General features: G+C 46.8%; 1 protein-coding gene across 5 annotated transcripts in view; it reads right to left on the bottom strand.

The window, feature by feature from the left end:
- Positions 1 to 451: 451 nt before the first annotated feature.
- Positions 452 to 16,011, bottom strand: part of FAM78A (family with sequence similarity 78 member A) — a 28,784-nt gene continuing 13,224 nt past the window's right edge. For 3 of the 5 annotated variants that reach the window (XM_088664820.1, XM_088664818.1, XM_088664819.1), the window contains exons 3-4: positions 8,281 to 8,805; positions 452 to 5,178 (exon numbers count right to left, since the gene is read on the bottom strand). In XM_088664820.1, coding sequence (XP_088520946.1) covers positions 5,046 to 5,178; positions 8,281 to 8,805 — 658 coding nt within the window. In that variant the 3' untranslated portion in view covers positions 452 to 5,045. Of the gene's footprint in view, positions 8,806 to 16,011 lie in introns of all 5 variants that reach the window. The other 2 variants (XM_088664821.1, XM_060270200.2) reach the window with 1 other exon arrangement.

The following is a 16,011-nucleotide window of genomic DNA, read 5'->3' as shown; positions in this document are numbered from 1 at the left end:
GAGAGTTGCTAGTAAACCCCCATTCCTCTTACAGAGCTGCCATTCTCAGAGGGGTTTCCCCATCAATCCCCAGGGGATTCTGCAGCTTTGAATGGAATAGGAAGTGCCTTCTATCCCTGCATTATTTTCATTCCCGCCAGTCATTTTAAGTACAATTTAAGAACTGGCACCCAAGTCCCCACCCCCTCGTCCACTTTCCCCCATGTGTTCATGTCTTTTAGATTGTAAACCTACAAGCAGGACCTGTCTCATTTTTTTACTGATGGCATGTACTGTAAGCCAACCTAGGGAGTTTTTTTCAGGGGTAAAAATGCTCTGGACAAATAAACTCCAGATAGCTTGTTCTATGTCTCACACTGCAGCCCAATCTGACATGTCATAGCCCCTAACTGTAGTTGTTTTCTCCTGTAACAAACAAAGCAAACACACCATAAAACCAGACGTCAAAAGGTTCTTTTTGAAAATTCTTTATTATTTTGTTGTTTTTTTGTAAAGCAAATGTGTTGCTTTTATATCTTCTTAAATACCTCTTCTTCTTCTTTTTTAGTGTCCAGACTTGGTACATTTCCCCATCCCCACAAGACATTTTCACAGTATTTTTGCAAAGACCAAGGGACAGTTCTTATTGCTGCAACACAAACCCAGGCACAACTTTGAATGGGGTTATGGTAACCTGCCCCCTCCCCTTACAGGCAAGATGGACATTCTACCTTTTTATTCATAGCCAAGACCTGCTCCCAAAGTTATTCCCTTGGTCTTTTTTGCGTGTGGACAGGTACTGTACTAACTGGTGCATTTAACAGCTGTCAGCCACAAATCAAAGGCTTCAATCACAGTGTAGTAGTGCAAGAGAGAGAGAGAGGTGTGTGTATTATTATGCTTACAAGTATGGATGAGGCCTGTCTTCTACCATGTTACCCTGCCCAGGGGTTGAAGACGGTTGGAGTGAATGCAATTTCAGCCACTGTTTCACCTCAGTGTTCCTACTCTGGTCCTTATTAGTGCATTAGAGCAGACTATTGCCACCCCAACTTTACAAGGTGAAAGGGACTATTGCAGAGATGTTTTGCTTCATTGAATTCAATGGTGTTTGCTTCATTGAATTCAATCTGTGCTCCTCCAGATGTTGCTGGAGGATGGGAGTTGTAGTCTGAAAACATTAGGAGGATGTTCCCTGATCTAAGGAGCAACCCTCAAAGCATGCAAAATGCCTGTTTAGAAGAGGCATTCACTTGTGAAAAAGGAGAATGTTTCACGTTCTTAGATCAAGGGTAGGGAATTTCCGTGGCCCTCCAGATGTTGTTGGACTCCAATTCCCATCAACCTCACCCAGCATGACCAATAGGAATTATGGGAGTTGTGTGTCTTAGGAACATCCGGAGGTTCACAGTTCACAACCACCCTTGCCTTTAAGCAGAAGCTGTATTCACTTGAATGCTGTACACTGGGCAACGGTGAGGCACCCAATCCCAACAGAGTTAAGTGTGCTATCATTTTACAGTATGTTGAAAATGGCTCAGGGAAGCGTGAGAAAGGACGAAGGCAGGCCAGCCACAGTACTAAAGGTTTAGGCATTCTGGAGAGGGGCTTGTGGGAAGATGAGTAGCAACCCTAGGCCACGACAGTGAAAAACACACATCTCCAATCTCCCGCTCTCTTTTTCTCTCTCTGTATGAGTAATTTAGTCACCTGTTAACCTGTCTCCATGCAATGAATGGTGGAGATCCCCATGGTCAACTGCAAAGGGGAGTGCACACCCCAAGACCCTCAGGGTTTGCCGTGCAAGGCCTGCCTTGATCAGTGTCCAGCTAACAGACACTGGGCAGGGAGAAGAGGAACAAACAACAGTGGGAATTAGTTACAGGTAGGTAGCCGTGTTGGTCTGAGTCGAAGCAAAATAAAAAAATTCCTTCAGTAGCACCTTAAAGACCAACTAAGTTTATATTTTAGTATGAGCTTTTGTGTGCATGCACACTTGGTATCTGAAGAAGTGTGCATGCACACGAAAGCTCATACTAAAATATAAACTTAGTTGGTCTTTAAGGTGCTACTGAAGGAATTTTTTTATTTAACAGTGGGAATTGTCCTACAACTTTGTATCTCGCCGTCTTCCTGGAGTCTCTGGTTGGCCACTGTTGGGACCCAGATGATGCTGGACTACATGCAACTTCTTGATTTGATCCAGCCGGTCTCTTTTTAATGAAATAACACCTGACCTGCCTGCTCTTAATGTGAATCTAGAGAAGCTCCTTTCAGCATTAGCAGGGCTTTGACCCCAGCCAGAACTCACTGGAACTCAGTTCCAGCACCTCTCAGTTGGGCGCCATTTCCATTATAAGACAACAAGGGAGGTGTTCATGGCGGGTTTCGGCACCTCTTTTTCTAGAAAGATAGCTCTGAACACTAGTATCAGCTCCCATATCTCACACAACCCTCTTACCCCCAACATTCCACCTTCCTGAACCCCTTCACCAGGGGTTCTAGTCATCTTGAGGGCAGCAACTCAGTCCAGCCAGTCATTTTCAGACACAACCCATCTTGTGTTGGATCAAGCCTGTCCATGACAGCTCCTCTCCCGCCCTGCTTAAAGCAGCAGGGTTGAGGAAATAACAGGGAGTCTGCTTTCTTCACATCCCCCATAGAAACATAGAACTGGGACTTGCCAGTTCGACAAGACAAAAGCATCCTCCTCCTCTCTTATTTATTTATTTTAATGGCTGTAGCTCAGTGGCAGAGCATGTGTTTTGCATGCAGGAGGTCCCAGGTTCAATCCCCAATGACATATCCAGGTGACAGCTGGGGAAATTTCCCTGCCTGGGGCTCTGAAGAGTTGCTGCCAGTCAGTGTAGACAGTACTGAGCTAGATGGATCAATGGTCCAACTCAGTAGAAGGCAGCTTCCTAAGATGCAGTTGTTATTTCCAAGTATTCTCAATCAGTTTCATAGGGAAGGCTGTTCAGTGTCACGGCCGAGGGTCTGGAAACCAAACCGTATGAGGAACAATTGGGCAGGTTTAGCCCGGATAAGAGGAGGTATGATCAGGAGATATCAGAGAACCACCTTCAAATAACTTAAGGGCTTTCCCATCAAAGTTGGAGCAAGCTTTTTTCTCTAGCTCTGGAGGGTAGGACCTGAACCAACGGATTCAAGTTACAAGAAAGGAGATTCCGACTAAACATCAGGAGGAACTTTCTGACAATAAGAGCCATTCTGCAGTGGAACAGACTCCCATGAGAGGTGCTGGACTCTCCTTCCTTGGAGGTTTTTAAGTGGAGGTTAGCTGGCCATCTGCCATGGATGCTTTGGTTGAAATTTCTGCATTGCAGGGGGGGGTTGGACCTCAGGGCCGTTTCCAGCTGTTCTAGGATTCTGTGACCCTGGCATCAGATTCCTTGTCCTCGGGGATATGAGGGTGAGGACTCCAAAGCAGAAGGGAAAGGACAGAGAAGACCAACCACACAACCTACTAATGCCTGAGCCCCAGCCTCAGCCATCCTTGGGCTTAAAAGACCTCTTCAAAGAGGCCCCAGTGGGACCAGAGTCTCCCCTGGTCTGCTGGCATCACCAAGGGGTGTGCTGTGGCCCTTTAACTCAAAAGGCACCGCTCACTGTGGGAAGAACTAGCAGGAGGGATGGAGATGATGCTGTTCAATCTCAGTTCGATGCTTGCTGAAAAACATCTTCCCATAACCTGAGCTGGTGGGGCAGAAGGCTGTGAGCCCATAAAGTAGGTGGAGCCACAGTCCAGAACCAATGAGAGGTGGAGCCAATTAATTCTGATGCCCCGCCCCATCCTTCTCCTTGCTGAGTTCTACAAGGGCAACATTGAGGAGGAAGCCAACAGCCAGGTCTACCCCTTGGGCTGGTTGTAAGCAAGAAGGCAGGACAGTGACAGCAGGCATTGACTGGTGTGGCAGTGCGCCCATTTGCCTAACAGACCAGCCTCCACTGCTGCTTGGGCTTATCCACACTGTGCAACTGAAGCACTCTCATAACAGTCACGACTCCCCTTCCCCAAAGGATCCTGGGAACTGTAGTCCTGCTTTGTTATTTTAATAACTGTGAGGATGTGACCCTTGCCTGAGAATCGGCCCATGTCTTGAAATGTTCAAGACTCTTGTTCTGGGCATTTTGTAAGTACCGGTAATTGTAAGCATTTTCATGCAGGCGCAGTGACTGGTGCATTCTGAATAGCGTATCACACACTTGTTTTGTGCTATATAGCTGTGACCTTCAAAAGTGGCAGCTGTCTTAATTTCCTTGGCTTGATTATGGACCATACAGGAGCCAGGGATTTGATCAAGAACAAGCTTTAGGGCCAACTGCCACCAAATATGAATTGTTTGGATGGAATCGGATTAGGTTAATACACTAATACCCTAGATTCTGAATGTGTGGTTTCTCAAGACAAGTATCCATATATCACATATATATAGCTGGTTGTTGAATGTGGCAAATTTTAAGCAGCAATGGTAAACTTCCACTTCTAACTGCAGCAGTAAAAGTGTGTCACTTCTGTCCTGTTTTGGGAAAGAAAAGGCTTCCATCAGGAGTAAACAACTCCTGTTTTACCCCTGTTCTGAAAAGGGAGGCCAGTAACTATGGCTATACCCCCATATGTTGGGTGATGGAGGGAACATGTATATTTTCAAAAGGAATCACTAGCCAAATATTTCTGCAGGCAAACTCTTAATCATGCATTTTGGGGTGGTTGGATGGTTTGTTTTTATTTTGTTTTGCACCATCTCTTTCATGCCCTGCAGGGGGGAAACAGCAGATGAGTGACTTGCCAGCTTTTCCAGCAATAATTTAACACCAACTACCCCCTTGCCAAGTGCGAACCCTACAGCAGTAGCAGCAGCAGCAGCAGCAGCAGGGGTCAAATCCAGCAACAGCGGTAAGCGCACCTGATGGTAATCTGCTAGTGCAAACACACCATGACTTAAGAGAACTATTATTTTCAGAAAAAAACAGACAAGTTTGCATTTTAGAATCTTGCATGTTGAGCTGAAAATGTGGTCTCCCTTCCCCACTTTCTTTTCTTTTTAAATTTTAAACCAAACCGCACACTGGGCTCCCCCTTTGGTGAAGAAGGGACCCCTATATTGCCCCGATCCCAAGTGATCCGTGCTGAACGTTGGCTGCCCCGTATCATTAGAGGGGAAAACAGTCCTGTTCCTGTGAATACCAGAAAGAAACGGTGTGTCATGGAAGTTTTGTCCTGGGGCCTGCACATTTTCAAAACTGAGTCTCTTCCCCTCCACATCCCCCCGCTTAAAATATTTCACATGGACTGTATCTGACTTAAGCTTTGCTCAGAGTAGACTCATTGAAATTAATGGACACTGTGCCCAATTTCATATGTGTTAATAAAAACAATTGGCCCATCAGGCCCAGAACTTACTCTGACCAACAGCAGCTCCTAAAAGTTACATTCAGAGGTCTTTGCCATCACAATAAGCACCCTGACCACAGACTGCAGCACACAAAAGGTTCTGTGTTCAAAGCATGTGTTTCCCTAGAAAGTTACAGCCCTGCCTCGAAATTAAATTATTTTCAATATGGGCATGGCTTAGTTTAGGTGCATTGATTCCATTGGGTCTACTCCGAGTTAGTTGGATACAACTGTTTCTCACTGCCCTGAAGACCCTCCCAAAGGGAAGAGGGTGAGATATGGAGATCAATTCCTGTTATCCTTGCTTGGTACTCAGCTTTCTTTCTAGAAAGGTGTGGGGAACCTTTGGCTCTTCAGATGTTGCTGAACTACAAATCCCATCAACCCTGGCTATTGGCCACGCTTGTTGGGGCTGATGGAAGCTGTAGTTCAGAAACATCTGGAGGGTCAAAGGTTCCCCCATGCCTGATCCTAGAAGCTCGTGAGCCATGGCTTCCCGTTCTGGAGCTAAAATTCTTGCTTCTGGAAGCGAAGGCAGATAATTCACAGCAACCGCGCAGGTCACAGCATCCCCATCTAAACTAGGGAGAATTACTTGGGGAGGCTCAAGCCAAATTTTTCCCTCCGTGACATAGAAAAAACCAATCCCCCCCAAGCACATGTTGCTTCCACACTAGTTACTTTCAGTGTTGCTGGTGCATTTCTTTCTTTTCATTTTCTTTCTTTTAAAATTAAACTGGTGGTTCTGCACAGCACTTAATAATACACTAAACAGATCAGCAATGCCACTCCCCATGGCTAAGAGCCTTCTGTTATGCTTGTTCAGAAGAAAGACTCATTAAGCGAAGATCCCTTGAACTGTTAATTAAAAGCTTACTGCTGGCAGGTTCAGCCCATTATATTACTTTATCTTAAATGCAGTTCTCCTGTTTCTGTTCCTCTGAGTAGGGAGGCTTTACAGACTGATTGCCTCTCATTATTTTCTTATCATTTTTATGTAGAAAAATAGTGCTGTCTATTTTGCTCTATACAAATAAAAGGGCTAAAATGGGAGGCAATGCATCCTTAAAGCATCTCTGTTCACAGGATCATAAACTGACAATATTTGGCAGTGAAGGGATTGCTAATATCCCTCCATTGAACTAAACAGAAAGCAATAAAGTAAGTTGAATTTGTCCACAGGAAGTTTGTAATTAAAGGAGGAGGAGTCCTGAAAAGTCCTTTAAAAGGTAAAGGGACCCCTGATCAGTCGTGGAAACTCTGGGGTTGCGGCGCTCATCTCGCGTTATTGGCCGGGGGAGCTGGCGTACAGCTTCCAGGTCATGTGGCCAGCATGACAAAGCCGCTTCTGGCGAACCAGAGCAGCGCACGGAAACGCCGTTCACCTTCCCGCCAAAGCGGTACCCATTTATCTACTTGCACTTTGACGTGCTTTCGAACTGCTAGGTTGGCAGGAGCAGGGACCGAGCAACGGGAGCTCACCCCGTCACGGGGATTCGAACCACTGACCTTCTGATGGGCAAGCCCTAGGCTCTGTGGTTTAACCCACAGCGCCACCTGTGTCCCTGAAAAGTCTTTTTAAAAAAGCCCTAAAATTACACCCCAAAAGAGAGACCCCCCACCCCACTACGGATCAGATTTGAAAAAAGATGCACAGAGGGTTGTCTCAGACTGATTTCTACCAAGAGTAGACCCACTGAAATGTTAGTAGCACTGACATCGGAGACAACCCAGAAAACACAGGAATGCAATTTGTAAAAACTGAGTAAACATAGGGTGATAATTTTAGGGGGAAAGAAGGGCTAGTGTGGAAGCAACTAGAGTCCCTGTACTACTAACAGCAGCAGTCAGGTGGAAATTAAGCAGGTGCAGTTTCCTTCACTGCCCTCTCTATCCCAAGAGAATCTCTGCTGGTGTAGTTTCAGTTTGTTTCAAAAGCAAGGGGGGGGGATGACAACCTCCTTTAGCAACTGGTTGCGATACAGGCTCAATGATTATTTCCATTCCAGAACGAAACATCTCCCCCACCCCTCACTCTAATATCCAGTAAGAAAAAAGTAGCCTTCTTTGCTTGCTTTCTTTCTTATCCACCCCCCCCGCTCCCCCGCTTTTTAAAAAAATGCAGTTTAAGGCAAAGGTTTTGGCAATGCAAAGTAAAAACTACATAAGGCCGCGTGACTTGTGTTTGCAATTTGGAACATCATCTCTGCAAGAACAAAAAATCCACCCACCCATCATCATCATCATCCAAGGAGAGGAGAAATAAACAAATTGTTGTTTTCTTTTTGTGGTTGCATCTGCATCCACTCCCCTTCCCAACTAAATAAAATTAATTTTCTCCCTTCCTCCTCCCAACTCGAAAATAAAACCTCCCTCGTTTAACACACACATATATATATATTAAAAAAAACTTTTTGTTTTTTTCTCTCTCTCTCACTCAGGTGACCCAAGCTACCGTAAGTTAATGAGATTGAACTTGAAAACAACCACTGAAGGAAGGAAAAAAGCAACTTTTACAAAGCTGGAAATCAAGTGTGTGGACATTGATTTGTTCGCTCCCTTAGAAACTCGATGCCTGGTGACAAACGTACTCACACACCCCGTCAGACTCTTGAGGGGAGCATCCTTCCTGTTGAGCGTCTCTAGCACAGTGAGACCCGTTCCGACGGGAAAAGGTAGAATGGTTGCATTATTATTATTATTATTTCTCTTTTCTGTCAAATGAGTTTTAAAAGTGCATCTGGTTGGTTGTGTTTTTTTTGCTTAAATATGTTTCCTTAAATATGAAGCGGTTTTTTTCCTCCTCCTCCTCCTCTCTCTGCCCCCACCCCTCCCAATCCACCCCGTGGGGCTGGACACACTAGAGGGAGAGGGGGTCTCATTACCGATGCTTTGGAGGAATCACCACTAGAGGGCGCCCGTCCTTAGGCCTCCACATGAGCACCTGGGCGTCGTTGGCATTGGGTTTCACGAGGGCACTAGGTGGTATTGGCTCGTTCCTGCTTAGGATCTGTGGCTGTTCCTGGGCATGGGGCTCTTTCAGCCTGGCACGGTGCCCCAAAGGTTTGCTGGGGGTCACATCGATGCCCAGCTTCATCCGCCACCGGATTGTCTGAAGGATGACCATCTCGTTGGTGGCCGTGTTGGTTGCAACCAGCCAAGTAGTGAAGCTCTGATCCCTGTGGATGTTTGTGAGCTTGGCCACATTGCTGTCACTCACTGGGACAGCCCAGGTGACGCTTGGGTAGAAGTTATCGTTCATGCTGACAGTGAACTTCCCTTCCTTCTTGGTGGGCCCCACGATGGTACAGGTCTCTGTGGTGTTCCCATACCAGGGGTAATTGACCCCATCCGAGTCGCTGATCGCTTGGATCTTGCCCTCGAGGAGGTCTGGGAGTTCCCAGCTTGACCTGCATTTGAGAGGAAACGAGAAGGTGAGCGTTGCTTCTCCTGCAGGGAAAACTTGTGAATCTTGTATTCCGGTCTGTAGAACTTCAGCATTTAATCAATGAATGGGCTGCATTCATGGATTCCTAAAAATTATTTATTAATTAAATTTATTTAATCCCACCCTACGCACACCCTTCTGTGTCCTCCATCCAGGCAAGCAAGAAGCATTTATCCAGAGTTCAAGGGCACATTCCAGCCAGGCAAAAACATGCAAAGCAGGGCCAGTGGCCTGGGGAGAGTCTTCAGGGGCCCTATAGAGGAGACCTGCAGGGCCACATTTGGCCCCTGGGGCTGAGGTACCTGGGAGAATGGGGTTCAAATCCTCCCTCAGATATGAAGCTCACTGGGTGACCTTTGGCCAGCCACTGTCTCTCAGCCTAACCTACCTCACAGGGTTGTTGTGAGGATAAAATGTGTGTGTGTGAGAGAGAGAGAGAGAGAGGGGAGAACCATGCACAGTATCTTGAGTTCCTTGAAATAATAGGTGGCATCTAAGTGCCAGAAATAAATAAGTAGCCAACCAGGCAGCCAGCGGTACTGAAGTAAAATTTGCAGTGATTTCTCGGGCACCACTTTTGCCTTAGGATATACCTACCAATGAGATGTGGTCTTCAAAATGAGGTCCAGAAAGTTCCCACCCCCTCAGAGCCGTAGCTAAGTGATCTTGTGCCCCTGGCAGAACCCATCCTGATTTCACCTCCTACCCATGGACAAATTAGCTCTTCTTTCCACCTCTCCTCCAACCCCCCCCCCTTCACCCATTCAATTCACCCTCTATTAAAAACCTTTTCTTATGAGGCAACAATCAATATTTTTATTTATAGACATATTTATGGACATACTTTTAGACGATTTTGTGCCCCCCCCTCTGCCTGTCCCCCTGGCAGGGGCCCACCTCACCACCCCCTAGCTATGGCCCTGCCCCCCCCCCGCCATAGCCCCTGCCGCAAAATCCTGATTGTTGCTGTTTCTCTGCTCCCACGGAAGGCCATGTCTTGTCAAACCGCAAATAATGTCCTGTAACAAGGAACCTGACCATCTCATTCTCAAGACGCACAAAAGATGTAACTGAGAGCAGGCTCTCGACAGAGGAAAAGGGGCTATGGGGCAATTCTTAGCATATGGAAGGCTGACGTCTGGAGTTACCACATGACTGAGAAAAGCCTGGAGGGTTTTTGGTGGGGTGGGGTGGGGGGGAAGTACTCATCCCTCCAGTGGGGTGAATCAGAGATCACAGTAAGAAAGCAGACGTCTGCTCTCTGTCGCATTGTGTGTGCCCATCTGTCTGTCTCAAAATCCCCAGTCAGAGACCCCTTTGGGGGACAGGAGATTATTATTATTATTATTATTATTATTATTATTATTATTATTATTATGGTTTGGTTTTATTTATTTTCAGGCAGCAATTAAGGCCTGGGAAGGGCAGGGGGGTTATCTCCCCAATCCATCACAGGCCACGTTCAACAGGTAGGCAGAGCCACCTGACCGGCATTGCAATGATATCAGGTGACCTTTGGAAGCACTTTCCAAAGTGTTACCTTGGGCACGGGGCTTTGCAGATAAGCTGGTCGGAGGGTGCATTGCCACCCTTTCAACTTTTTACTTGGACTGCAGTTGGCAAAGGCAGATCTAGGGTTGCGTGACCAGTGTGGAGCTTCTGGGGCACCGCAACGGCAATACCCAACGGGGAGCCAGATATTGGTGTTGCACAGGGCACCACTGAAATTTGAGACGTCAAGGTCTGCCACTGCACCTGGCGTTTTACATAGGACAGAAGGGCATGCATGGCTCGGGTGGAATAAGCTACTGGGCCAAATGGGTGGAACTGGAGGTTTCTGAAGCCCTGCAATAGATATTACAGAAGGTGGACAGCAGCGATGGGGAACCTCAGCTATGACCTCAGCTATGACCATCCAGATGTTTCTGGCCTCCAACTCCTGGCAGCCAGCATGGTAGCAAATGGTCAGGGACGATTGGAGTTGAAGTAGAGCAATAACAAGGACCCCACAGGTTCCCCATCGCTGGTGTTTCAGGGCCAAGTAAAAACAACAGTGGAGATTCCTGGAGGAATGCAGGAAGGAGGAAAAATAAGTCTACTAAATCTTATTTTAATTACTTGGTTTGAAACATTTATACTCCACCTCTCTGCCTGGTGCTGTCAGAAGAGGCCTGCAGAACAGGCTGAGGCTTATCACTCTGAGCCAGTATGGCAAATCACCCACCTCCCCCACCCCCATTGTGTGTGATTTTCGCAATGAAAGAGGGGAAACGAGTGCGCGGCAGAGAGCTGTTTAAGAAACCGAAGGGAAGGGGAGGCGTAAAAAGCAGATGGTACGAGGCTGACAGGAAACGTTCTGGCACATACATCTATGGGGAGGAAACTTGCACAACCCCCCGGGGCCCTCGCTCGCCTTGCACGTGGCTAATACTGGCATTCACAAGCAATTAAATCCGCCTACAAATTTCAGCAGGAGGGAGGGAATGGGGCTTCATTGCCCTTTTTATGGCTGAGAAGAAAGCCCACTGCATACACACACAGAGTCCGTCCCACACCCCTTGCCAGCTGTTGTCCTTGACTCAATCTCACCTAAGGGTGGTTGCAGCTCAGTGGCAGAGCATTTGCTTTGCATGCAGAAGGTCCCAGGTTCGAATCATGGGAACTGGAGCCTTATTGACACTTAGATGAAGGACAATTCAGTAGCAGAATATCTGCTTTGCATGCAGAAGATCACAAGTTTAATCTTGATTGGCATATCTTGGTAGGGTTTGGAAAGACTCCCACCTGAGATTCTGGAGAGTCACTGCTGGTCAGGGTAGACAATCCTGAACTAGATGGACCCGTGGGCCTCAGTGTAAAGCAATTTCCTGTGTTTCCTGAGACCTTATCTCTTTCAAACCAGCTATTATATTCACCAGTGGCTGATTTGCAAGAGAGCATGGCCATAGTTCGGTGGGAAAAACCCACCCTTTGCAAGCAAAAGGTCCCAGGTTCATTCCCACCATCTCCAGTTAAAAGGAGCAGGAAGCAAGATCCCTCTCTATCTGTCTAACACCCTGGACAACCACTGCCAGTCAATCAATGTATGGCCACATCCACACCATATATTTAAAACAGTATCATACCACTTTAAATTGCCATGGCTTCCCCATAAGAATTCTGGGAGCTGTAGTTGGTTAAGGGGGCTCAGAGTTGTCTAACAACCAATCCCTCTTCACAGGGAACTCTGGACATGGTGGAAACTGGTGTCCTCTGGATGTTGCTGGGCGACAACTCCCATCATCCCTGGCCATTGCCAATGCTGGTGCTGGCTGGGGGGGGGGTCTGATGGGAGCCCAACAAAAATCAGAGGGCACCAGGTTAGGGAAGGCTATAAGACCAGAACTCCCATTCTCCCCGACCTAATGCCTGGAGTTGATAGGAGTTTTGAGTTCAACAATGTCTTAGAGGGGACCAGGTTTGGGGAGGCTAATATGGGCAGTATTAGGGTCAGAGGGAGAAAGAATGGAGCAGGGTTTAATCAATACCCACATTCATGCTTGACCCTTTGCTTCCACATTAAATGTGGTGCTTTGAGTCCCTTTTTAAACTAGGGCACCTTGGTTGTCTGGCATGCAAATAGGTATGAGAGGACGGTGGCGATTGATGGGGTGGCGGCTCAGATGTTGTAACAGCACAGAAAGCTCTGCATAAAGTAGTGGGGGGGTGATTATATTTTCCTATGGGAATTTTAAGGGGAAGGTGCATCCACAGAGCCTTCCCCCACATAAAAAGTTGCCTGTTTCCCAACTGTCTGTTACCTTCCTTCCCCGCCTCCCTGCTTTCTGCTTTCCAATGCATTTTGCATGCTTAAAAAAAAAAAAGTCTGCAAAAGTGATTTAGTAGTAGTACAGCAGCAGTAGTAGTAGTAACAACAACAACAACCACCACCACAACAACCCTGTTTTCCAGCCTTCTAAATCCTAGGCTAATCATAATCCTAATTTTCTTTCTAGACACTGAGTGTTTTTTTCCCCTCCAGGGTTCGTATAACTTGAATAGAGGCAACAGAGTTTTGACATGCTGAGGATTGGCCATCAACACAATGCTGTATAGAAGATCCAGGCAAGGTTGTAAAACTTGTGGATTTGAGTTCAGGAGTGCTAGACCTCTCTAAATTCCTGGATCTAGAACAGGCATCCCCAAACTTCGGCCCTCCAGATGTTTTGGACTACAGTTCCCATCATCCCTGACCAATGGTCCTGTTAGCTAGGGATCATGGGAGTTGTAGGCCTAAACATCTGGAGGGCCGCAGTTTGGGGATGCCTGATCTAGAAAGTGTTAAAATTTAATGAAGGCTTGAGATGTTAAACCGGTTGCAAGACCTCTCAAATCCCTGGATGCAGTAAATGTTAAAAAGCTAACAAACCCAGGCTAGCTTCCTATGTTGAGGTGAGTGAGTGAGTTCTGGGCCATTAAGAGAACAAAGGATAACGGGCTTTTGTGAGACAGATAAAGCCAGAGTTTACAGCAGAGAGGCTTGAGTTAGCTGTTATGTGAGCTAGAAGCTGGAGGCGGTAATGTGACCTAGAAGTAAAGCAGCAAGCTGGAAAGCCACAGAGGCAGAGCACAATGTTGGATGCCTGTCTAAATGCAAGGCTGGGGCTATGGGAGAAACAAAACCCTTTTGGGGTACTGATGCTGTGAACCCCTCCATCAAAGGCTCAGTTTGTATATATGTGTAAATAAACTGTCTCTGCTGTGCCCCTTTCCCAAAAGGGGACACAGACCCTGGGTAAGCACCTGGAACCCTTGGAATCTTGCATCGCTCAGAGATTGGGGTGGTGGCCGCCAATAAAACCTCGTCTGTGGATGGAGCCAGGGGTGGGTGGGAGGTTTTATTAAACCCATATGCCAGGCATCCCCAAACTGCGGCCCTCCAGATGTTTTGGCCTACAAGTCCCATGATCCCTAGCTAACAGGACCAGTGGTTGGGGAAGATGGGAATTGTAGTCCAAAACATCTGGAGGGCTGAAGTTTGGGGGTGCCTGCACCAACCCCTACCCTTGCCTCCCCAAAGAAACCAATAGGCCACAGGTCTACCATCCACCTGTGCTCCTGTGGATCAACCATGGTTCTCAAGTCGGAGAAATTAAAGATGTTGGGGTGATGGTGGTGGTCATTCATTCAGTCAATTTATAGACTGTTCGGTTAAAATCAACTATAAGCTGCGAACAAAGGACAAAGGCAGACGTTAAGGGCTGACTCAATGGGCTGGCTCAGCATTGTGGCAATCCATAGACTATCAGCTAAGGAAGAAAAAAGGAGGGTTATGTAAAGCCAGCCCCAAAGATTGTGGGGAGTGGGGGGGGGGAGAGAAATAACTATGGCAGCCATTTCTCATGTAGAACTATGCAAGCTTTCTGAGTTACACAGAACCCTTCAGCAAAGCTATTAATGGAGGAAACCTAGACGAAATCCGCAATCTTATTCCTTTCCAATCACATCTCTCTCACACAAGGGACAACAGGGAGCCTGCTGTTTTTAAGAGGATTGCAGATTTAGTGTGCGGCATTGAGCACATACAAGCACCAAATCCACCCCTGGCATTTCTGCCATTCTGCCCGAGAAATGTAATCTCTCAGATGGGGAAGGTCTTGCGCTTAAGGAAACACAACAGAGAACACAGGAGGGTGGGCTGGGGGGTGGGGAATCTCCATGCAATTTTATTCTTCACAATCCCTTTTGCCCTATTATTCTACAAATGTACTTGCCGTTTTGCTTAAAATGATCTCCTGTCGCTTTTCAAATAGCAACCTTTAAAGCTAGAGACTTGCCTAATCTGGCCGGAGTTCACCTCTGCTTCATACTACAAAGAGACCAGGCGGGTAGTACAGAGAGCAGATTTCCCTGTGCCAAACAGCAACCCCACAGTTTGCCTTACTGCACTTCATAGTGGGTGGGGCAGGGCAGGGAGGCTGTGAACCAAATAGACACAAGCTCTTGGGCAGACAGAATGCAACACTCCCCCCCCCAACCTTAAAAAGCCATTCAAGAGATTTAATAGGAATGGGATTAAGATACAGACAGGGTTCTGTTTAAGCCATGAATTCTATTTTGGATTTACCCTGAAATGAGTGGAATAACTTGCAGGTCTCCTCAGCGTGAGTGGTGGGTATTTGGCCTTGCTACTGCACAACTATCACCAGCCCCCTCTGTGGAGTAGGGTTGGTCCTGGGCTAAAACTCATCAGGGCGGGGCGGGAGCCCTAGAAATCTTTTTGTAAAGAGCTTCAGCATGCATATAGGGTCACAAGCTGCGTGACAGGCTGGCTGGAACTCCCAATTGCTTCTCTTTAGTATGGGGCGGGGGCAACTTCCTTCTTTGAAGCGCTGTTGACCCCACGAGAAAAAAACCAGTTGGAACCAACATTGGGCGCAGAATGTCTGGAGGGCCATATTAAATTAAGCTTAGGGCCACATGTGGCTCTAGGGTTTCAGGTTTCCTAATGCTGCTTTAGAAACTAACCCCTCCCTTTCAGCCCTCTGCTAAGATAGGGAAGGTGAGCAGGGTAATTGTAGGCACTTAAGACACACACACACACACACACACACACACACACCCCCTCAGAAGATGGCAGAATTTTTGCCAACACGCTGAAGAATGGGGGTTATAAGTAGGACGCTTCTTCTCCTGTTTTATTTCCCGTTTCAACCTGCTGTTTCCGTTTAGGTTCAGAATGCTGCAGACACCGTTTGAATATTTATCTTTTAAAATCTTAGGAAGGAGAATAAGTGTGTGGCGGGGAGAGAAATTACTTGATAGGAAGCAATAAGATCTGCCATTTGGTCACGTGGTGACCAACAAACGACCCATCGCCCATCTGTCTAGTGCCAAGGGTGAAATGCAATTGCAGTAGTTCATTCAATCCCCAGCATCTTAATGTATTTTAAAGTAGACTTTACTCTAGTATATGCACATTCGTATAAATTACTTGGCTAAAGAACTGCACTGAGGGGGGGGGGAATCAAGAGCATATTGAACTTTGATGCATGGCTATGTTTCAGTACGTGCGTTCTTTGGGAATTTTTAGAACGTGTGATTTAGGTAGGTTTTTCTTTAAATGCAGACTGAATCAAAATTACGCCCCAGTCTAACCTCTGGATGAACACAGAAAGCTGCAAGATAA

Source organism: Zootoca vivipara, chromosome Z2, assembly GCF_965207765.1.
Source record: "Zootoca vivipara chromosome Z2, rZooViv2.hap1.1, whole genome shotgun sequence".
Lineage (NCBI taxonomy): Eukaryota > Metazoa > Chordata > Lepidosauria > Squamata > Lacertidae > Zootoca > Zootoca vivipara.
This window is presented reverse-complemented; position numbering and strand designations above follow the sequence as displayed.